This window comes from Oxyura jamaicensis, chromosome 2 (genome assembly GCF_011077185.1).
Source record: "Oxyura jamaicensis isolate SHBP4307 breed ruddy duck chromosome 2, BPBGC_Ojam_1.0, whole genome shotgun sequence".
NCBI classification, from domain to species: Eukaryota; Metazoa; Chordata; class Aves; order Anseriformes; family Anatidae; genus Oxyura; species Oxyura jamaicensis.
Genome location: NC_048894.1, coordinates 71182419 through 71207035, shown reverse-complemented (window position 1 = coordinate 71207035; position 24617 = coordinate 71182419). Strand labels below are relative to the sequence as shown.

Sequence of the window (24617 nt, the reverse complement as noted above, 5' to 3'; positions counted from 1 at the left end):
TCAAGTCCTGCTATATGTTATGTTCACAGCACCATATGACATATATGTTCTTTTCCTAGGTAAGATTTTCTATAATGAGAACAATCCTCTTTCATTTCGTAAGCCATTTCTTATTAAGTGGTTTGATTAGTAGTACAATTAAGAGATCAGCTATGGCCATTGACATTACTGTAGGCCAGTTCATAACATCAGGATAATTTTTAAGAGAATTTTGTGGTGAATACAAAAAAGTCCACTTTTAAAGTAGTAGAAATATGCTAAAAATAAGTTTTTTTAAATGCCAGAAGTATTTAAAAATCTGTGGTAAAAATCACAGACGAGAACTGTGACAGTACACTGAGTAGAGTTTGAGGTAGGCCAGTAGAATTTCCAATGGGCGTTAGCTGTGTTTTGTTGTTCTAAAAGCAAGTAAGTCTGGAATTCAAGAGAAGACTCTCCCATGCTTTAAACAAACAAACAAAAAAACAAACCAAAACAAACAAACAAAAAACAGAAAGAATATGGGAAACTGGTGAGAGTAAATGGCTAATTTTGTGTTAATGGAAAGTCAGAAGGAGTCCTTCAGCAGGGTGCGCTCAAAACATTCTGTTAGATGTATTTCTAAGATAGCATAAGGAACATGCCTTTTCTCTCCCGTTATTGGAATGAGGAAGCATAAAAATAGCAAGTATCAGGTTGAGAAAATAAAAGGATGCAATTAAGCTTTGGAAATGCTTGACACAGGATTGTTGTGAAAACTAGAATTACATGTGGATTAAAAATATAGATTACAGGACTGTTCATTGAAGGGAATTAATTGAAGGCTATTAAAATACAAAGTCACCTCCTCTGGCTTTGAAAGTCCCTGATCTACAGATCATTTGAGGCTGTACTGTATTTTATAGAGGTATCATTATTTATTTTCCCACATCTTACTCTGTTTCTTAAGTACTCCTAGGTATTCAATTTTGGCAACTGTTAAAGACAGGATACAGGGCTAGATAAACCTTTGGCTGACCCAGTTTACCTGTTCTTGTTAACGATGTTACAAGCATAGACTTTTCATTGAGTGACAGAGTACTAAAGTAGTCACTTAAGACTGAAATAAATTCATCTATTTATTTCTGCATTTATATATGTTTTTAATAAAATGTAAATAAATGTTAAAATCTGAAAAATGCTGGAAGGGCATGATAGATAACCATTGCCCAGTTTTACACTGTGTGTTTGTTACCAACAAGTTCATGGGAAGTTCAAGGTCAGAATGTGTCGATGAACTTGCTTTTATGTATTTGAGTGTGACATCAGTGTAATAAAGTCAGTCAGAGCAGTAATGTCTGAGTTTTTTTGTGTGTGATCTCTTAAAAACAAACAAAAATGACAAAAATCAATTCATTAGCATTTTTAAGAACATTTAGCCAAATGCACCTGTATATTTCCTTAGAACAGGAGCTGAAACAAAACCATGTAGGACTGTTGTCTTATGTGTTGATTGCAAGGACCCCAGATGTGTCTGAAGAATTTTTCACATCATGGCTGTACAGGAACAAAACTGTTTCCATTTTGAGTTCACTCTGAGCACACAATTTTCCTAGGATGGACAGCTTGGCAACTTCAGTTATCATTTGTTTGCTGAACTCAGTTTTTTTTCACTATAATCAAAGTCTCAAAACGTGGGAATTCAGCTGAAAACTCCTTAATCTGATGATAAATAGAGCTATGAGGAAGCTTCTGTAAAGAACATACAAGCAGAATTTCCCATTCAATACTTTGAAAGGTATTTCAAATCCTTTGTTCAAAACCGTTCCAGATGTACTTTGGAAAAAATATTTATTTAATAAATCATTAATCAAACAAATTGCATACTGAAGAGTGTTTGTTTGTTTGTTTGTTTGTTTGTTTTTTAAAGAACAGCTTTCATATATGGAAATCAGTCTGTTAGGGCTTCCTTTGTCAGTTCCTGGGTGATTTAGAGAGAAATGCAGGACACCTGCAAAGTAGTTGAAGGACAATGTATTTAAAGTGCTCTGGATATTTGCCAAATAAAGACCTTTTATTTTATTTTATTTTATTTTATTTTTAAATAAGAAAAGCTTACCTTTGTATGAGTATGTACGAGTAACTTATAAACTTAAAGCTTAATTCTTCAGTATACTGATGGCAACATATGCAATTGAAAAATATTCCCTACAGCTTGATAAATTATTTCTTTAGAAATTTATAGGCCTTCATGAAAAGTGAGGGAGAAGGAAGTTAAAACAGGACTGCTATTCTGCCTTGCGAAACAAGGTGTGGTCTAAAAGCCCTTGTGAAATGGATTGAACTTAAATAAAAAATAGGAGAGGAATGGGGAAATGAAATTATTATATACTTTGGTACAAAAGTCTAGATAAGTGAAGTTAATTTGTTTTCCTGATAGCATTGTCAGCCTCTCAGCAAAATGTCATCCCTATTATGATCTTTTAAGGCAGGGTTATCAGGTTCAGCACTTCTGGCTGAGTGCTCTGGCAGCATTCACACAACCAGTTCAGGGCATTCCTCTAAATTGTAAGTCTGCCTGCGTGCTCGATGACAAACAGGCTAGGCTGAAGCTCTGCACTGATCATTGCTCCTGATCTGAATGTCTCTTGGCTTGTATTATCCCCAGAACAATTTAGCTCTGTATTTTTTGGGGGGAAGGTGCGATTGTAGGAGGGGGTTGACTTCTCTGTTGCAATCTTGGCTGCCCTCTTGTTTTCTCTGTGGAGCTGTGTGGTGTTTTATTGGCTTTCATAGCTTTAAATTTGCAGTTATTTCATAAGAGAGCTGGATGCTAAAAGAGCAGAAGGATTGTGGTTTGACAGGTATTTGCTTTGGAAAAGCTCCAGAAAGAAATTGGGTATATCAGTCACTCCAGGATGAAAGTTTGCTTTGTTTTCATGAGTGAATCTCAGAATTGATCATCCTATTCAGTCTGCAATTGTATTTGTATATGCATTGCCATCATGTGAAACATACCGTTTCTATGTCTAATGTATTTCTGATGCTATTTCTCATTATTACCTATCTTACCCTCCTATTCTATAGTCTGTGATATTATTCAAGAGTATTTTCTTTGTTTTGATGTTAGCGTTTGAGAAGCTTATATGTCTTTTTTCTTCTTTCATCTGGCAGAGCTGTAATTGAGATTAAATGGTAACTTGAACTGTGGTGAGGAGTTCCTATATATTAATGTTGTTTTGGTTTTGTTGTTGTTTTGCTTTTAACATTTTGGTTGCTCTGTATACACAAGTATGTGCCTTCTAAAATGTCATGCAGTATTTTCACTGATCTGTTTTAGTTGGTAAATACTTCAACCTTTGCTTATATAAATTTACATTTTGATTTTGTTGTATCGGACTTGCTAATGTGCCATTACATGTATTGGATTTGGAAAGCAGCAATAAGTAGCATACAAATTACTTATTGGTCCATCAGAAAAATCTGGCCTAAATCAAGTCACATCAGTGATAATTTAATATTTTTGTGTCACAGTTGTGCATTTTTGTAAGCTTTTACAGTGAAACTAAATAAGGATGTTTCTAGTGAAAAAACTCTTTTTGTAGGGAGAGAATACTATTCTGGTTATAACTTCAGACATGGTAAACATTAAGAGACTTTATATTCTGTCGCACAGTAAACCGAAAAATAAATAATAAATTGATAAGAAGAATTAACAGTATAATTTGGTAATCCGTCTCTCTTTTGTGACGTGGGCATTAACAAAGGATGAAGCCTAGAAGGGCAACCAGAAGAACCAATATAAAGTCATATTTAGAATGAAAAAACCTGGCTAGCAATCCTAAATATTAATCAAGAACTTTGGCTGATTGAGTTGAGGCATAAGAACAAGTTGATGTCATTGAAAATAATCGATAATATGTAACTATGTTCTATGAATCCATTATAACGTACATGAAGTCCTGTGATGATTTATCATTAAGTTTGTAATGTCTAATTCAGGACTAGTGACCTGGACTTCGATCTAGTTAAGGCTTGCAATTGCACTCACGGCTCTGTTGAGATATTCTTATGTTGCATCTAAGAATAAATTATTTAATAAGGTAGAAAACTGGCTCATATCCTCCTCTTCGTAGGATGATGTCAGTATCAAAGTAATGGTGGGTTCTCTTATCAAACTGTAGGCGTATTAGCAAAATCATTTGGACATGGACATTTGTCAGCATGTGGCTCTGAGTGTCATAGTAATCTTAGAGATTCTGCAAACCTGAGTGATTACTTACTTTGAGTTTAATTACATAGAGAAGTATCATCCAAATGTTCGCTTTTTCTTGGTAGCTCAAAGGCAGTCTGTGGGTTTTTTTGGTTAGTTGGTGGGTTGTTTTTTTTTTTTTGCATTGTTTTGAGCTGTTTTTAAGAGTTATGTTAGAAGGCAACAAATTTCTCAGGTTTGTGCTTTAACGCTTTGTATCAACACTTTTGAAAAATATTTTAAAGTCTTAATGTGTTCTTAAGTATTTTCTATTCTTTACCAATTCATTCAATGCAAGCTGATTTCATTGTATAAACATCTTGCTATTTGGTCTGCCTTACATATGGTTCACCTCTTTTCAGTGGCGGAAGAAATCATTGCTGAGAATAAGCAGATTCAGATTGCTACAAACAAAGAAAAACTGGTGGAGATGCAAGTTTCAAAATCATGAGTATGTGCCTCAGAAAGAATTTTCATTTTAATGTGACTTAGCTAAATTACAGATTGTAGATGAACTAGTACATAAGTACCTTTCTAGGTCTTCAGTGCAAATTGGAAACGTTCTATGGTAAACAAAATAAGCATTTCATGAAATGGTGTGTAGAGTCTCTTCAAAAAAAAAAAGGAAAAATATTCAGTTATCTTTACAAATTGCTCAGATCACTGCTAGGTGACATATGCTGTGTTTTTCTTTTTTTTTTTTTTTTTTCTCCAAAACGTTTCTTTTATAGCTGTTTGAGATCCCATGGCCAAAAAGCCCCAAGGCAGTTGAGATTTTCAGCCTTAGTGGTAAGATCTTCTACAACCCTGTCTCCAGCTCATCTCCGTTTGTCACACAACTGTAGCATGATCTATCATATTTGTACTAGAAGGAGATTTGCTATCTTCATGTGACTAAAGTGCAGTTACTTGCTTTTTAAATATTGTTGAAGTGTCTCTTACTTCCTTTAACTCTTCCTTCTGCCTGTGTTCAAAAACTTGGAAATACTCTCATGCACAGTGGTGCACTATTATGTGTGCTTTATGTTGAAACACTAATATCTCACAGTGACAGTTCATTGTTCCTGATACAAGTCAGGTTTTGATGTCATGTTGCTATCATATCCCATTTTTCATGATTCTTTTAAAGTGCATATTCATGTGCTTTGTTCTGCTGAGTAAATATTTCTTGCATGTGATATATCATGTTGAGCTTTCTGATTGTCATGTATCTTCTTTTCTGTCAAATCCGAATGTTGGCTGTGTTTTGTTTTGTTTTCCTGTTTTCCTGAATATGCAGCTTGTGATTTAATAAATGCTGTAACAAATAGTTATTTTATTCAGGTATGAAGAAAGAGTCCTGCATAATATGCAGGATTCCATGAGGAGAGAGAAAAAATATCCTTAGTGCATATTTATTTTCTTTACTTTTGTTGGTCTTCTATTGAAAGATCTTTTTTTTTAATATTTTTTGTTGTTGTTGTTGCTCCTAGTCTCATGTACTGATAATACAAAACTGTTTTGTGTGTAATAGGTGTCTTAAGGTTTGTGTTGTTTTTTGTTTTTTTTTTAGGACAACGCTTACCAGATTGAGGTCATACCTGGTATAATACTGTATAATACTGCAAAGAACTGTGCATAGTCAGCATGTCTGTCTTGATGATTGTTCATTTATGCTTGTATAAAGGCTTCGTCACTTCTAAAACTAGCTTCCTCTATCTTGTAGTGTATGATGAGATCTCAAAGTTAAGTAAATATAATACAAGATAATAATACAATACAAAACCGTATCTAATTTGAAGTTTGATTTAGACAGAATTGGGACCAATGTCATTCAACAAATTTGGATGTTGAAAAAATTGGAAAATTAGGTGTGAGTTTCAAATTTATGAAATACGGTACAACATTTACTTTTTCACGTGTGCGTATATAAATGCATAAATGTACATGCATGCACGCACACATAAATGTGACCAGTCTATTCATTTTTCTATATTGAAAAAAGGGGGGAAAAATACTGTATTTTGGAGAACTTTGTTATTAAAAAGAAAGGTTTTCTTACAAGTAATGTGCATTTCAAATGAGTTTAATCTTAAACATGTTTCTGAAATTAGGGTAATTTTTAAACTTTTAAACAGACTCTTGCTGAAAATAATACCAGCATAAACTGTCTGCAAAAAGTAAAAAGCTGGACTTCCCATTTGTTCTGGTAATCTGATCTAAACTATATATTATTTTTCTAATTTGATTTTATGCTATGAGTCAGTTTAGTTTTCTTAGATAGTTTATACAGTATGATGTTCGTTATTTTTTATTCACATTATTAGAAGTGAGACTCACTCATAGCTGAATAATTAGAGCAGAGTTATACATTAAAAACACTCTCTTACTATATGAGGAGAGACGCAGAAGGCGGCAGTGATTGTGACTAGTTCTGGAGCTGGTAGACAAGTTAAAGCATGACTAACTAAAATACTTGTAGGTTTTCAGACTAAGCGGGATACACTGTCTACCAAAAAGTGCCAGATTATCCTTCTTGTACTCCACATGGACAGCGTGTTGTCTTTCACCCACCTGCTGAAGTCCTTGAGTATGTTCAGTATCTGTGTATGTAAAACAGTGCATCTACACTATTTATGATCCTCTCAGCTAGTCACGTACACTTATTTTCTTTTCTTGGTGATGACATCCTTTGAATTCTTCAGTGGTTATCTGTAAAAGGAAAATTTCATGCAGATATCTACACTATTTTGTGAGGCCATTTACTCAATGATTGTGATATATGTTCAGTCCAAATCAAAGATAAGAACATAACAGGTAGGAATTCCCAATCAAGTAATATGTCAGGCTGGCATCTGATCTATGCACCAGCACACCTTTGGGAAGGTTTCTTAATTCATGTCGATAAAGAGAGCAGTAACCAACAATCAAAGTAGTAGTGAGAAAGGTCTAAAGAAGTTTTTTGGTGGTGGTGGTGGTTTTTTTTTTTTTTTTTTTTTTTTTTTTACTTAAAGGGTAATGTAGAAGTAAAGATCATTTCTTAAAGTTATCCAAACATAATGAAGAAGACTGTGTACTCTGGAAAGTTGTGTATAAAACTGTGGTAATGAAGGCGAACTGAGTGTGAGGAGCAACTCACTGAAAAGGTAAAAATGTGACGATTAGTGTAATCAGTAAATGTAATTAATCTTGATAGTCCTGTTAACACATCAGGAGCAGGAAATCTTTGAGACACTTTTTAGTGCCAGTAGATGATAAAGTAGAAAATACTTAAGAGATCTGGCCATTGCAGAAGAACTGAATGGATTTTCTGTTTCTATGTTCACTGTGAAAAGTTAGGGAGGTTCATGTTAAAATAATCTTCTTTAGGATTTCTTTTCTGTTACAATAATCTTCAAAGAATCTACAGCAAACTGCAGCCTCACTAGAAGAGAGTGATAAACAAACAGAATAATATCAAATAGTGTTAGGGTTCTAACAGGAGTTCAAAGATGAAATACTACAAGCTTTACTGTGTAACTTTTGTACCAAGACAGTAGTGGTAATACACAACTATTAAAAAAAAAAAAAAAGTTATAGGGGACACCTAGGGAGTTGTGGGCTGGTGATGTAGTCTGCACTGGGCAAACTGGTGGAATGTGGAGGGAAACAACACAAAAAAAGAAAAAAAAAAGTAAAAAAGTAAACAGTAAACCACTGGTTAAAGACAATACTTCTGGGGAGAGGCAAGCCTTTTCTTAGAAAAGGGGAACCATACTTCACAACTCTGTGTTCTTTAAAGTATTAAAACAGCGCATTTATGGGAAGAGCTGACCAAGAAAGTCTAAAAGGCTGCTATAAGAGAAAACCAAGTTCTGAATCTCTGCATAAAGTTATTAGTTCTGAACTGACTGTTCTCATGCAGGAATTAGATGCTTTGATCATAATGAATTGTCCCCAAAAAATGTCAGTGTAGTAATTAGTGATTGCCAAAAGCAAATCAGAATTGCTAAGAAAGGTACAGAGACAGAATAAAAATATCCTAATGATGAGGTGTAGATAGATGTCATGCCCTCACCTGGAATAACACAGTGTATGTTTCTGGTCTCTTCCATCTTAAATTGGTTACAGTATACATCAGAAGAGTTAGGAAAAGAACAGTGAAAATGTGGATAGGGAAACAGCTTTTCCCTTCTCAGTTCTGTCATTCCTTGTTACTTTGAGTTTTCCATGTTGAAAAAGTTTAAAACAGATTTTTAACAATTCTAATACTGGCTTTATCACAGAATGAAAATCCACTGAGGAGAGCTAAAAATACAGACCTCACTGCTGGCTCTGGAAACCCATGAGCCACCAGTTGGAGCCTGGAAGAACATTTGGAGAAGGTAGCAATGCATTTTTTCCTAGGCTGCACTTCTGGACACTGTTGGAGGTGCCAGATACACTTTGGCCTGATTCAGTACAGTACTTTTGTTCACCTGCTGCTGTCCCACCCACATGTATTTAAAGTCATTCCATTTCATGCAGCTGTGAAGGAGCCCGGAGCCATATCTGCTGGAAAAATGCAGTTTGGTCAATACAAGCTTTCATTCCCTTGTGTATGGAAGATGTAAGACTTAAAAAAAAAAAAAAAAAAAAAAAAAAAAAGTGAATTTTCTAGATGGTTGTCTTTGAGATACTAGGCAAAATACTGTCATTACAGTACTGTTAACTATGTGCTTATAGTGTTTTGAAGTCTGATTTGCAAAAATGATGAGCACTGAAATCAGTAGAGTAGTCCGTGAGTGTTTTATAAATGCTCTGCTTTCAAAGCAACAGGTCCTTGACGTTTCCATTAGATACTCATTTGGTAGACAGTTTGGAACCAAATCTATCAATAAATAGAGTGATAATATCCTCCATTTCTGTTGCAGTGATGAGCGCTGATACGGTTCTGTAAAAATGATAATATTTATCAGAGGGAATATAGAGCCCAAAGTAGTACTGGAAAAGTAGGGATTATACCAAGTTCCAATACTGGTACATAGGGATAGGCACAATACTGAAGTCTCTTCAGCTTACAAATGTGGCCATCAAATATATTAAAAAGGGTGTGGTGCCACAGTAAAATGCAAGTGGCTATGTTAAACTGTATTTTAATGCATATGAACAAAGATACTAAGGTTTTACAGAAGGCTTAGTTTTGCTTTCATTTTTGATGCTACATTTATATTTTGAATGTTGCATTTGTGTGTTTGCAGATTTCAGTTATTTGTTTTTATCCTTTTCCTACTTGTCAGACTTCAGAATTTTGATCTGAAAATGAAACTGTCACAGAAAAAGATTTTACTAAGGAACATTTAGAGTTAAGCAGTTCTGTTGTTTCAAGGTAATCTGGAAGGAAACACAGCTCTCATTATTTCAGTTATACATATAAATAGAAAAAATAAAAGAATATTCAAATAAGCAGGTATAGTTTGCCATTGAACTTCTCTGAGTAGGACAGGGCTTTTATTTATATTTATATATAAAACAATAAATTACACAAGGTTTTTAATATATATATGTACTTATAATAATTTAGAACTAGGATTTTATTCCTGTTCTTATTCTTCCTCTTTTCTGTTTAAAGTGCAGTAGGATCAAACCGTTACAAGAACAACATGTCATACAAAAGGTTGAGGAAAGGTATGGATACAGAAGATTGGATGGGATTAAGAAAAGGAGAAAAGAACTAATGAGAATGCTAAATAGTGTAAAACAGCAGTAAATGCTAATAGTAAAATAAGTTGTTCTTCACAGACACCTAGTGTTCCTTTTTTGTTTTGTTTTCTCACCATTTCCTGAGATCACTTCATTAATTCAGATACTTGCATAGTAAATAAAAATCATACAATTTAAAGTAATAGATCTCTGATTATGCTGTTTGGGGAATTTTTACAATTTTTATTTAGATCTTACTATTTGCTTTGAAGCATTTTATATTGAAATAAGAAGAAAGGATATGGTCGCTTGTAGTTTTGAAAGTTAAGCAGCATCCAGCTGTATGACCCACAATGCATCAAGTACAGCTTACCAAACTGAGGATTCAGTGTGGTTATTTTTAATCTGCCAAGCCTTTGTTCTAGCTTTTTTTTATTTTTGTATCTTTAAGATGTGACATTCCCAAGACAATTCTTAGATGCTGGACAGGCAGATCTAAGTCTTGGTGTAGAATCCCTTATAGAGAAAAAAAAAATCCATGTGAGGATCTTTAGATGGGATAATTGTTTGAAAATATACAAAGAACAGGTCAGGCTGTTTAATGGAAGAAAGAAGCCATGCAAAGGAGCAGTGCTGAACAACATAAATATGTGACCCTAGTAGTCTTGGGCTGCACTACAAAGCTTCATCAGCACAGATAAGGTGGCTGGGGTGTTGAAAATTAATAGAAACATAGCTGGTGTAGCTGGAGTGACAGAATCCCTGACGTGCATGCAGCAAAAAGTGATATGAGGAAAGTGATTTTGTCAATTCACCTTAGGTTGTTCACAAGGAGTTTGGAAGTATTTTGGCAGAAAGCCTCCACCTGTTGGCATACTTTTATTTTTTAGAGGACTGCCAGTATAATTTGCCACTATACCTATGACAGCTGAGACTGCTTGTGGCAGACAAGCTTGGAATCAGAACTTAAAAATAATGCAATTAATCTCTAATGAAAACTTCTCTTCCTAATCCTTATTTTAAAAGAATTGCTAAGTTTTTATTTTGACTGAGAATTTAGTCAATGGAGAAAAAATTTGCTTGTTCTGACAGGTTCTGACTGGGACTTTGTGGGGAGTAAAAATAGAAATTTTTACAGTTACAGTAAGCTCTTCACTCTTAGGTTTTCAAAATGTGTTACCTTAAAGCTCTGTGCTGTTTAGCTTCGTATCCTTTTGGTTTATGCTCACTTGCACCTGAGCAAATGGGAGACATTGAGGAAGAATTCCTGTGGAAGCAGAAAAATAAGATGTAATAACCGGGTGGTGATTCTCTCTCATATGACCCAAAGAAAAAAAATGTTGTGCTCTTGGCTGTGCTTGCTACTAAACACCCTGTCATAGTGTGCGAGGTGAGTCATGACTTGTTTATTTATAGCATTGGCCAATCAACGCAGAACACTCCGAACTTCATTCAAGACAAGCAGACACTTAGGATGTGTTGTAAACATTTGCTCTGTGAGCAAGGAGCTTTTCTCCACTGCAAACAGAACAGGTTCCTGGTGTGGTGCTTCTAAAACACAAAGCAGACTAGAAGATCTTTGCCTGGATTATCTAAATTGGTATAGAGAGGGAGACATAATTTCTTTTTACGTCTGAAATGCCAGACAGTGAGGAGCTGGGACAAGATGAAAGGTACTGTAAACTGATTCTGATGGCCTTTTTGTACAACATAATATAAACCAAGGGTTCATATAATTAATCTATATGATGTCCTAAGTTTTCCTACTAGTTCTAAGATCAGTTTGCTATTTGTTATAATAGATCACCTAATTCTTGAGAGCTTTTGCCTCTAAGGCTTCTTAGAAGAGAATAATTGAATCTTAATATATACATAGAGGTTAAATTGAACAGGTCTTGTGTATTTCTTAAACTAAATCCAAATAGAACAAAATACTGGGTGATTTCTACTTTGTCCCAGCCATGGGACAGCTTACAAGCCTCAAAATGTCAGAGAGGCAAATAGTTTGGAGCCATATACTGACAGAACCATAATTCATTAGTAGGAGATAGGGCACTGTGTCCCTTTGTGGTATGCCTGTTGTTTTGAAGTCTGATTTTTATCTTAATAAAGCCAACAGCCAGGACAAGAAGAAAGTAGTTGGACCTAAAACTTCACAGCAATTTAACAAATATGTTTTTCTCAAATGTGATCTAGCACATTCCAGTGGAAATAAATGCGCTAATTAAATTTAGCTAAATAGATTTTAAAATAGATATTTTAAAAGCAGATGTTATTGGTGTTTGGCTGTGGCAGAGTTTATAATTTAGATTTCTTAAAGTCCAAACTGTCTTTCCATAGTTAAGATTTTCACTGTCTTGATGCTAATTAAAATGTTGGCTCCAAAACAGCATTAATAAATACTTGATACTGGGGGGGAAGAAAAAAAAATCCTGTATGTGGAAGTAGACTTTTCTAGAGGTTAATTTAAAAGAAAGTAGTACATATAGGCAAATAGTAGAAATTGTAAGAATTAAAAGTGCTCATTCCATTAGATCTTGGGACTTGATTTCTTCTTTTTAAATTTGAACATTGTGGATGTTTTTCCAATATGTACGCATATGTGTTGTTGCAGGATGGGTGAAATACAGAAAAAAAATATTTCTGGTGGTTTGTTGTAGATCAGATAGGGCATTGCCACCTAACTGGATGAATGTGGGTGAATGGATCCCCGGTAGCATAATTGGGTCTCTGCAAGGGTGGGGTCACCTACGCATTTCCGTTTGCAGGGATCTAAGTTGTGCCCTATATATGACATAGATGCAAAATAATTGTAGCACAAGGTAGCACTTTTTTTTTTTTTTCTTCCTTTTAATGAAATGTTTGCTAATTATGTGATAGCCACGGAAGTGTTAATTGCTATTCATTAAAAACTGTTTAGCTGGATCTCCAGTTTGTTAAACTGTGTATTTTTCAACACAGGAAAACAGCAATATGTATGACACGTTGAAAAAGACAATTCAGATCATAATCACTTTTATACATATATACGTGTATATATGCGTATATATGTTTGAATTGATTTTATGAAGGATATACATCACATCCTTCCTTGGAAATGTTTAATCAAATACAAGATTGGAGATCTTTTCAGCTGAGAAAAACAAAATCATAATTTTGATTGAAAAAAAGTGTTTATCAGTATGCACATGGAGGCGATTTGTATGCAAAATGTACACACTTTGTCATACATAACTTCCTTTGTTCACAATTATTTCTCTGTAACAGGTTTTGGCAGTTAAAAAAAAAAAAGAGAGATAATACTTGGCCCAAACCTGTTAAGAACTTCTTATTTTATGAATCAAAGCTTTTTTATTGAAAAAGGACAAACATTTCTAAAGCAATGACCTGAAAAATCATGATAATAAAGCCTGCTCCCATTTATCATTTCTGAAACTACCATTGAATTAACCTTAATTCCTCATTCTTTGCTATTGACAAATAAGGATTGAGAAAATAGTCTAATTAAAAGGTTCCAAATTTTCTGGAATTAATTTGTCTTTTTTTTTTTTTTTTTTTTTTGTCTTTGTGATAACAAGTAGGATATAGCTCAGGATCACTTTTACAGATGTGCTAATGAGATTTTGTAGAGGTCAGAACATTCTGGTCCAAGTTAAACAGGAAGGAATAGGAGGAGGAGCTATGGGAACTGTACTGAAGCAGTATGGGAACTGTACTACAGCAGTTCATCTTACAGTTGCAAAAGAAGAGATATTAATGTAAATGCACAGATAATGGGGTAATTTTGAGGGCACAGAGAATGAAAGAGCTATTGTTTTATATATTTTTAAAAATTTTGTAGAAGTTGCAGTATGCTGCAATCCTTGTAGTCCACAGATAAAACCAAATACTTCATATATCCTCGCCCCTTGTGTCCCACACTTGTAAATATATAATACTGTGTCACCGATGTGTATTTCAACATTATAACATCATCATTAAAGCTGTGGCATTGGTCAATAGTTTGTTATTCATACTGTGAATCTAAATATATAATAACCAAAGGAACATAGCACAAATACTTCATAGTAAGGATAGTAAAAAAGGCTTAAGAGTTGTGAAGATCAGGTACCCACTCATATCTTCTGTTCTATTTTGTCATATGATCCCAGGCAGATAAAGAACAGTGAGCGAAGATGTGGTCAGAGGTCAAGGATTGAAGTAAGGACATAAGGACAATGTTTTCTAAGTTACACACAAGAGTTGGTGTAGGATAGCATAATTTATTTTAAAAATAATAATAATTGACAATTCATGAGGAATCTTAATGATGGTCAAGAATGTAATAAAGTTACTGTGAAAGCTCAGTTCTGAAGTGGTGGAAGCCCATGGCTGTATGTGCTTAAAAGAGGTACTGAAGTGTAACTAACTGTATTGGAACAATGTCTTTGTTGTTCTAATTGCTATCATGTGCTCCTTATTGAAAAGGATGATGCACTAAACTGTTAGCCAGGAACCTTTTCTAACTTGGATAAAAATGAGAGGAAGCTATCATATTTAACTTTATTTTAAGCCAGTTATTTTAGAATTATAATCTCAGTGCATGACCTCTACCAATACGTGCTTAGAACTAGAAAAATGGAGATCCAGTTTAAAGTCAAATCTGCATGTTTTTTCATTACTGATTTGCAATTATGTAAGAATACTTGTTTCTGCTGCTAATGTTAGTTAATAAGGTGGGAAGCATTTGATTCCCTTTTATGACTGAATTCAGTGCACAGATGTAGGCAACGTTTGGTTAGCTCATGCCAGGAAATTGCAGTAATGCATCAAGGTAGATGGTCATCAGTTCATACTGTATGCATTGAAACCCATTGAAAACAATCAGAATGATGTTCTTCACAGAATGAGTTAAAACTGTCTTGTGATATCCCCCCCCAAAATTGTTATGATGTTCTTGCGGGTTAAAAGTATTCTTTGGCACTTGAAAATGCAATTTTCCTTTTTTTGTGCAGCTGCTCTGCAACTCAAGGAATGCTCAGCTCATCTTTCCTAGCTGTTTGACTTTGAGAGGCCTTGAACTAGAAGTATCCCAGCTGAAGAATGTGGAGGCTGAAGAAGAAAATGAGTTTGTGAAAAAGGGTTAAGAGTTGTCCTTGAGGGGGAAAAATGTAAAAAAAAAATACTTCCAGCATATGGGCAGAGTTGTTTTAAACAACTTTATGCTTCTGTTGACAGAAATAAAACTTATTCACTTTTCTAAACAAAAGTAGAGCGATAGAAATGCCTCTTCTGCATGACCAGCTTCTGTCACAAATGCTGACCTGGAAGATCCCAGCCCTTCTGCTGTTTTAGTAAAAATAAAACAGCCCATATAGAATAGTAATAACATTATAGACTTTTCTAAGTAGAAAACAAGTCTATAATAGCATTGATGTGACACTGAAAGACTCATTTTCATGCAAAGTTGCATTTAAGGAATCTATGCTGATTTAGTAAATCACGACTTTGGACCAAGCACTTGACTGTCAGATCACGTTTCACATTTTGGATGACCTCAAACTGGAGTAGGTGGCATTCTTCTCAGGAGAGCTGGATGAGAGTAGTGTGGACCAAAGGAAGTGTTACCCGTGAGAGGTGACCTGTCAGTTAGCTTAGAAGAGTCTGTGTGTAGAGAAGCTGGACAGTGGAACACTCCAAATTTTAGTAGGAGTGGATTTTTGTTTATTTAGCAGGGCAGTCAGCTAAAAGGGACACATAGTAGAATCTGCTGCATTGAAGAATGTGTGTGCTACAGTTACCTTGGGGAAAAACAGGAGTTACCCAGTTGCATCTAATGGTTAAAGAAAAACAATATATCTCCTTGACAAGACTTTCTAACACATCTGATGTTATACTTGAGTATAAGAGAGAAACACATCCTTCCCCCCCAAAAAAAATCCTAGTAGTCATTTGTATTTTTTTTTACCTCAGGCAGCCTATAGGACAAGATGAGTTCCCCTATCCTTTTGCAGAACACTTGAGTGTTTCTCAGCTCAAGTGTTCACTCCAGGGACTTCACTAAAGTTTCTTTAAGACAAGTTTTTCTGGACTAGCAATATAAGGGAAAAAAAAAATAAAAAAAAATCTTCATTTATGGGATTGATACAGTTTAGCAGCACAGCAGTGATGAATCGTTTGCATATCAGAACAAAATACCATGATGACTTTAGTGTAATACACTGTGGAGGAAGCATATATAGTTAGGGATGAAAGGTTGCTTATATTTTGTTGTGTTTATAGTCGTGTTGAGCAGTCTGCTCTGCAGTCCACTGAGAAAAAACACGTCCAGCCTTGTTAAATGTTGATCATTTAAACATATTTATTATATGGTAATATTACCAAAAGTATTAATGGTCAAGAAATAAAAAGGGACACGTGTTACTGAAAGCAGTGTAAGAAGACCATTTTCCAGCTGCTTATTGCATATCTTCCCTTCAAAAAAAAATAATAATAATAATAGCAAATTGAGCTGACTTGCTGTTAGTAAAAAGCACAAATTTGAAATGTCCGAGGAAGACGGATGAAATCAGAGGGAAAACAGTTTAATGTTTGAGCAGCCATGTTGCATATTATTTATATAATTAATTTAGGTCTTAGAAATAATGCATTTGAACTACAAGAGAGATGATAATCAACAGAGATTTTTGGATTGGGACACGTTAGTTACTCTGTAAGGCTGATAAACATTCTCCAGCTTCAATGTAAAAGGAAAATCTGTCTTAACTTTGTGTATTTTAGAGATACCAAGTGTGTTGAAGCTTTAGCATTGAAAGGATGTTGAGTGTGCTTGGTTAAAGGATATGTTTGCCCCAATATGCTGAGCCTGTACAGCACTAAGAGATTAGCAGTGGGAAATGAAGTGTGTATGGATTACCTACAAGATGGTGAAGTTTCTCTAAGAAAATCTTAATGGACTTTGTAACAAAGTTTTTAGATGAAGATTCTCACTGAAGTCTGAGAACAGTATATTTCTAGATGCTTGTTGTGTTCTCTATTCTTTCAATTGCATGTGTAATCCTTTCATGGAATTCTTTGAAGAAAGTAGAATTCTATATGGTGCCCCGGTGATTCATTTAAATTGCAAGTTTTGTTGACTTTGTCATAGCCACATGACACAAAAATAATTACTTTCATACACTTAAGTATTGTATAGGATCCAAAAGTGGCACAGGATAAAACAGAATTCTGCATATTTGCCTTTTAAATTAGACAGGTTATTAAGACACTATGCTGTGAGCTCAGTGTTTTTTACTACTATGTCTTTCCACATAGTACTTACAGCATTCACAAATTTGGTATATTGTATACAATAAGGCTAATCAATGTTGCATTATTTTCTACCACACAGTTCAGTGGTAGATTTTAGAGATTTTGTCATTGGTTCTTAATTACACTTAATGGTAAATTTGTGCTTTTTACACTATTATAGATTTTGCAGAGAGAGGGATGGTTCTTTTCATTTTAAGTGTGTGGTTACCTGAAATTTAAATTACAGGGGTGGGAGGAGCACATTCAGATATTGTTCACTTTTTTTTTTTTTTTTTTTTTTTTTTTTTAATGTAAATACCGCCTTATATCCATTATCTCTGTACCTTAATAATTTAAAAGACAATCTTTAAAATATATTTTTGGTATAGGTACATGCCAGGTATAAAATGTTCCATTCAAAGAAGGGTAAGTGCATCATTATAATCATTCCCTTTTGCACTGTGGTACTTCTTTTCCTCTCAGGAGAGAACTGTGGAAGCTCTGAAAAAGTAAAACTTTTGGTTTCAGTTTTAATAATAATTTACATACTCAATTTCATTTGTTCAAGCTTTATATTTAACTCCTGATTGCCTGTGAGGTTTGTCCTTAGATATCATGTCCCTTACAGCTGTGTCATTTTATCACATGTTTATCCTCTGAAATGATAATAAACATTCTTTGGAATTAGATTTCCTTAAGCTTTAGGTATTACTTTTTAAAAATGCCAAATATGAAATAGCCACATCGCCCATATTTTGATTTACATATCTTTGGTAAAATAACTTTGAGCTCTTCCACCTTGACAATAGATTCTAAGTTCCACTTAAAATTACAGACTCTGCACGGGTTTGCAGCGTGTGTGTTTACAGCTGGGAAATCAAGCAGGTTTAGAAGCTCTATAATTATTGCCTCCTCTGTTTATGTAGTTGCAATCCTTCAGTTGCCACATCATGTCTACTTGTGCCTGCTGCAGTTCTGAGTAGCGTATATACGTGAAGATGCATATAAAACTGTGTACACATAATTAAAAAAAATCCAGCACATCACGAAGAGATCTTTAAACCAGTAACATGAGAGCTACTGACCTTTCTCAGAGAAATGTGATGGGGCTTTACTTGAACAGATGTCTAGATACAAAATGAGAGCATGACACCATCAGTCATTTTTAGAGAATGTAATGCCAGTGACTCTTCTGGCCAGCGTTTGTGACTGTGATGAGTTGAAGCATCTGGGGAGGGAGGGTGTGTTTTTTTTTTACAGCTACTAGGTAACAGTTTACATATTTGCTCAGTTTTAGAAATGATGTAGTAGTCAGTCAGAAGGATGTGAGTAATCAATTTTCTCTCTGAATATCTTAATTTTATTGGCAGTAGCTTAATCATGGAAGTGTAGTACATTTAAAACTCAATATAAGTAATGAGAGTATAAAATGTTACTCTCTCTAAAAGGCACACAGAAAACTTTGAAGCTGTTCAGAGTTGGCTACTTAGATCCTCAAAGGGACACCTTGGAGGAGTTTGAAAATCTATTTTGGCAGGAAGGATAGGGTTCACGTTTAAGTTATTTATTAAGGTACTGTAAGTAACATCATGCTGAAGTACTTTATGTTCTCGATAGACTGATGTCACAGTCCTGCACTTCATGTTATACATCTTCAACACTTCATGGATCTTTTTAGTTCTTGTCTTTAAATTTGATGACTGAGAACGTGATTTTCTGAAGTGTGTATTGTTAAGTGCCCATTTGATCTAATGCAAGTTTAATCTCTATCTGTTTCCAAAAGAGCATGCAATAACTTTTCTACCTTTGCATACATAACGAATGTACACTGTACCCCCTTCTTTCTCTCTCGCTTCCCTTTCACCAAGATCTCTGCTGCTGCCCCCTTGTTCCAACCCTCTGCATCACACTGCCACTCAAGTGAGCTCTGGGGAAAAAGGACAAGGGGGATAGATGTTACAAGGACTGACAGCTGGTGGGAGATGCAAGCAACAAGAAGCTGCGTGTGCATCTGGCTGTTGCACTGAGGATCTGGAAGCCAACTTTCTTACATTTCTAGTTGCCTAAGATCAGAACAAGACCTAAAACTGTCGCTGGTGTTCCTCACAAAATAAAAGAAGTGTGGCTGTAGCAGAATTGACAACGATGCATCATGGTTTCTTGTGGCTTAATGCTACAAGAAACTGCCAAGTATTCTTTTGCGAAGCAAGCTTAATAGTGGGTTTGTAATGCTTTGAAGCTAACTTCACCTGTACAGTACAGGTTTGGTTTCCAGCTTGGTTTCTTTGTCAATGCACCACATACAAACCCCAGAACCAAAGCATCTAGCAATATGCTATATCTGAGCACTGCAGCTCATAGTTTAATCATCTTTTCAATTTGGTAGAAGAAAGTAGTATTAGCAACCAAGAGAAGCAACTCCAAAGAACTTTCCCCATGCTTGTCATTTTTCTGCATAATTTGCTTGTTTGACATGTCATTATTTAGTAGTCTCTTTGTGCCTTGTAGTATCTCCTCCTCATTGATGTACATGAAAATAGTCTGCATTATTACTGTGGCTTATACCTTCCTCTTGCTCCCCCCCCCCCCCCCCAATTAATTTTTAACATTATTAAGCTAACTATCTGTAACTGCCCTGTGTACTGCAAAACTCTGTTTTGAGAGCAGGACCAACTCTACCCATTTTCTCTCTTCCATTAAGTTCCACTTTAATTGCCAACAATTTTAAATAAAGGATAGCAGTAAAGCCTGTGAAATGATTTTGTAATTCATAATATTGTAACAATAGTACTTTTCCAGCAACTCTGAAGTACATATCAATGCTGCAGAGTGGTTTACAAAAGCTAGAAGTAATGTTTCTTTCAGGAGAATAGCCCATCCATAAAATGACATTCTTATAAGACAAAGCCCTAATATGGTGCTTTTCTCAAGCCTTTAATTATCAGAGAGGATGGAAATTGAGATTCATATAGTGGATGTGTGGAAGACAAAAAGTTCTGTGTAACATGCCAAATCCCTTCTGCTGGATTCCTGCAGTGTTCTTCCTAAGCTATTTAATGTTTTTATCTACATCTCTGTCAGAGGAAAGCACCTGCATGCTGTGCCATGCGTGGCTGGCAAATGTGTTGCATTTTCTCAGTATTGCAGTATTTGTTTTGTCCAAGGCATGAGACTCTTGTCCTGTGGCTTTCAGATGTACTACTTAAAATTGTTTATGGTTTTTCTTAAAGGATAAAAAAAAATCTCGCTGAATATTTAGTAATACAAGAGGTAATCACTCTACTTCAATACTATAGCAAATACTGTATTATAATAAATACTAGAATAATACCAGGAATAGGGCAACAGTTTGGGTTTCAAACTTTGATCAGTTTTACACCGTGGTTGAAATACTAGTTTTTCTAAAAGCTGGGTTCTGTGCTTCACTATGCGTTATGACAGTTTGAATATTGCCCCCCCTCCCACCCCCGCGCCTTTACTGCTACTCAAGTTCTGTATAAAATGGCTCCCAAACCTCTCTCTGGCGCTGCTGCTGCTGTATCACCACCTTGTGGCGAAGTTGCTGTACACAACTTGCGTGCAAGTTGTTGGCAAAGTTAAATAGAGGCAGAGAAAAAAGATACGTTTTCCAGATTTTGGCTGAAATTATAGTTACAGGTTTCAAGGAGAACTGACATTTTGCTGAGACATTGGATTTGAAATTCAGAGGAACTTCATTTTTTTTTCTTTTGTCATTTTGCAGAATAGAAGTGGTATAACTTCAGGGTTATCGACTGTAAATGTATAAATGGTAATCTGTTTTTTTGTTGTTGTTGTTGGGAAAAAAGTGAAATACACATTTCTGCATATAGTTAGCTACCATTTGCATAGTTTCGTTATTAATCTCTGACAGGAAATCTGGGGTAGCAATGTAATCCAAAACCTTTCTTTACATTTGACATTACAATGTAATAAACCCGGTGTAATGTAGCTCATGTGTGGGCTATGTTATTTTATGTGCTGTTATGTGCTATTGATCAAAGCTTCTGCTAATTCAGGCCACTTGACCCTTTTAATAACTGTTCTTTCAGTGAGTGCCAGGTTAGTATATTCTGCATGCTGACAAAACTATGTGAAAAGTAAGTAGCAAATAACCACAGCCCTGCTAAGAAAAGCAAACCAGAAGCTTATCTTTTTGGGAAGAATCAATATATCTCTTGTAGTCTGTGCAATTATATGTGTAACTTCCCAGTAAATCACCCTTCAAATTCCAGCCTGTTTTCCTTCAACCTTTATCTCCTTGTGCTGTGTAAGTAACCCTGTTGCTCTTGCTAGGGAGGTGTGCATTGCAACTCCCAGTGTGGTGCACTGAGAATACAAAAGCAACCTGTTAACTGGCTTTCAACAGAAAATACAGAATGCTTGTGAATGCTTTTACAACATGTAAAGAATAATATGTATAAAATGCATATATAACATGGTTGGCTTAGAAGCTGATAAGGCTTCAAATGTTTTCAACCAGCTCTAACTTTCATATGAGCTACAACCAAAGTTGTTGGGTGTTTGTGTTTGTTTTACTTAGCTGGGAAGTCATCAGTTCCAGGCAAGACTACAGACTCAGAATAAATCAGTGCATTTCAGAAACACTGATGAATTTATTTGTATTTCTTCAAGAAATGTCCCACTTCAAGGAACAAAACCCTGGCAAGGTAAGCACTGCCAAGTAAAAGTAATAATTTGATATCATTTGATACAAAGGTGGAAAATAAAATAATAATAATAATAATAAAAACAATGAAAAACAAAACGCACACATTCAGTCATGAATTTCTGCTATTTTACCTGTAGAGATCACTGGATCACTGATAGGTAAACAAGAAAAGGTGCCCACAGTAAAGTTTATTGCAATACAGTTCCTCCTCTTTTAGCTGCTGGAACCTCACCAGTCATTCCATGGAAAGGCAATTTAAAACATCATGATTTAATAATAACTTGCAAAAGCAAAAACGAACAAACAAAAAGGTCTTAAACATGCCTGTGTGAGAAAAATCTCAAATAATTTTCTTCAGACAGGATCTTCTGTGAAGCTATTTTATTCACAATTGCAGTGGCAGGCGTCCTGTCAATCAGGAGCGCATTTTAGTAAACCAATCATAACCTTTTATTCCCTATTACCTGACACCTGATCACCTCCCCTGTTTCCTCATTGGCTTGGTAGTACAGGTTCACAAGCTACTCAACGCTCCTCTATACCATATATGTACAATTTTTCTTTTTTTCAACCCTTTAATTTCTCCTTTCTTATGTTTTGAGAACTTGTGATCTTTGTTTTACTGTTCTCACACTGCACATCCTCTTTTTCTCAAGCTTCTACCTTATTTTGGAACAGCGAGGCCTTTTACTGTCCACTTATCTACTTAGCATTTTTCCTTGTTATGACTACACAACTCCCTTGGAATAAAGAAAAATAATTCTCTACTGCAAAAACAACTCTACTGCAGAAACAACTTTGTTTCTCACACCTGTGTTTTTTCCAAATAATTGTAGTTTTCAGAAATAGCTGTATTATATGCATTATAAGATAGAAGATAATTCTTCATATTTTATTCTGATAATTTTTTCTTCTATTCAGCTCTAGTTTATTTTTGTTTGTTTTTTGTTTTTAGTCTGGAATGACTGAGCTGGAGAACCCAGTTCATGAAGCGGCAAGCAAGAATAAGGTTTATTTTTTCCTAATAGGAAGAAAATGATTATGTAGTTGTAGCCCAACGTGAAACAGCTTTCTTTTTTAAAGAAAAATGTAAATAATGTAGCAGTATATAATGGCAATAGTACTGGAAAATGTAGATTTAAGTTTTACATTTGTATTGCCAAATATAAAGATGTAAAATGAGAATATTATTTTTCCCTCTTTTGATCACAATTAGCTTTGCTACAAAATCCTTCATGAATTCCAACCATTCAGAATTAGCAAAATGGAATTATGTAGTAGTGTATGCAAATATTAGGAGTTTAGAGTGAAAGTACAGATCAAGCAACAGGATAAAATACATTTCAAAGATGTATGAATGACACAAAAAGTAATGATGTGGCTTACATAATAAAGTTATGTTTAAAAGAAGTTGGTGTGTACTGAGGTAAGGAAATGTAATATCGGTATACATTGTACTGTAATTTTGTCCTGTAGTACCATGACGAAGTAACCATATCTTTGAGATATATCTAATCCTGATTTAGAAAAGCTGATTTTGACAATGTTTTCCTTTCTTTTTCCTGACCTCATTCTCTGGGACACGTCACTACTTTGTGGCTTTGAGCAAATTAGACACAGGTGCAATGTGCAAAATTATTGTAAACTTTGAACAGATCAGGTCTGTATTCAGCATTGTGCATTTCAGAAAGATGCACTGTATGTCTCAGTCACAGCAGAGGTTGAATCTCAGGTTTTATGTTTAAAATTCAGCTCAGTCTTGTCCTAATGGGGATGTGGAGTGTCCAACAACCATCAAGAGCAAGCTTACTATCATTTGAGAGAGAAAATAACACAACTGTACTATTCATAGGAAGGGTTTCTTGGCTTTTGAAAGCATGCAGCAAGTACGCTTTGTAAAATTGCAGTTAGTGATTTGTTTTGTTTCCTGCGTATTAAGTGCTAAGCCCTCTTTGTGTAATGAAGGCAAAGTAATTTCTAGTAATTTTAGTGGTAACAGTGAACTTGTTAAACCTTTACAGTAACAAGAGAATAAAAATAGCATATTTTTATAATAGAAAAGAAAGTACATTCTGATGAGCCAAAATGCACATTTGATGCTTATTTGCACAAGAAGCATTAAGGAATTTTCTAATTAAATATACATATATATTATTTTCCACTGCATTCTATATTACATTTAGAATAAAACATTCTGGAGAATTATTCTTTTGCAAAACGATCTAAATATTTATAAAAATGGAAGCATTAATGGCCAATTTTAATGTCTTTGTCAGTTTTGCCTGCTTGTCTGCAGTGTATGTACATTTTTCACTGTCTTGGGAAGTTACATTCCTGGAGTTGTCCTCTCCTATGTCCTGCGTAAGTAGAGTCTCTCTTTCATTCACGATTTATGTACATGGTTTATTCATTATGTGGTCATTAGTACATATAGGAAGTATTATATGTATATTTATATATATTTATGTAAAAGTTTATCCACACATATATATAGATATACATGTAGGTTCTGGCAAATGTTATTTGTCCTTTGGAAGTCAGCTTACAGGTATTTTTGGTTTGTTGATTTTGGCATAATGTTGTACAGCTATGTATCTCAGGTAGAGATGTCAAAATCAGACTAAGTCAAGAAAATGATAAATATTACAGTGATCATAATTTGTTCCTGACTGGAACTAAGCAAAATGTATGAATACAATGGTATTGTTTTGTGATGAGTAGAAATAGCTCTTAGAAAATGGCTTTGACATTAACAGTTTGTCAGATATGGGGATTTCATAGTGTCTTTTATGCAAAATTAATTGTGTT

General features: G+C 34.8%; 1 protein-coding gene across 3 annotated transcripts in view; it reads left to right on the top strand.

Annotated features, from left to right (window-relative positions):
• RETREG1 (reticulophagy regulator 1) overlaps positions 1 to 24617 on the top strand; it is a 64280-nt gene that overhangs the window by 29592 nt on the left and 10071 nt on the right. Inside the window, exons 1-4 of one of the 3 annotated variants that reach the window (XM_035318853.1) lie at positions 11281 to 11523; positions 12511 to 12672; positions 21681 to 21807; positions 24086 to 24170. In XM_035318853.1, the coding sequence (XP_035174744.1) occupies positions 12650 to 12672; positions 21681 to 21807; positions 24086 to 24170 (235 nt within the window). In that variant the 5' untranslated portion in view covers positions 11281 to 11523; positions 12511 to 12649. Of the gene's footprint in view, positions 1 to 11280; positions 11524 to 12510; positions 12673 to 21680; positions 21808 to 24085; positions 24171 to 24617 lie in introns of those variants that run through there. The other 2 variants (XM_035318852.1, XM_035318851.1) reach the window with 2 other exon arrangements.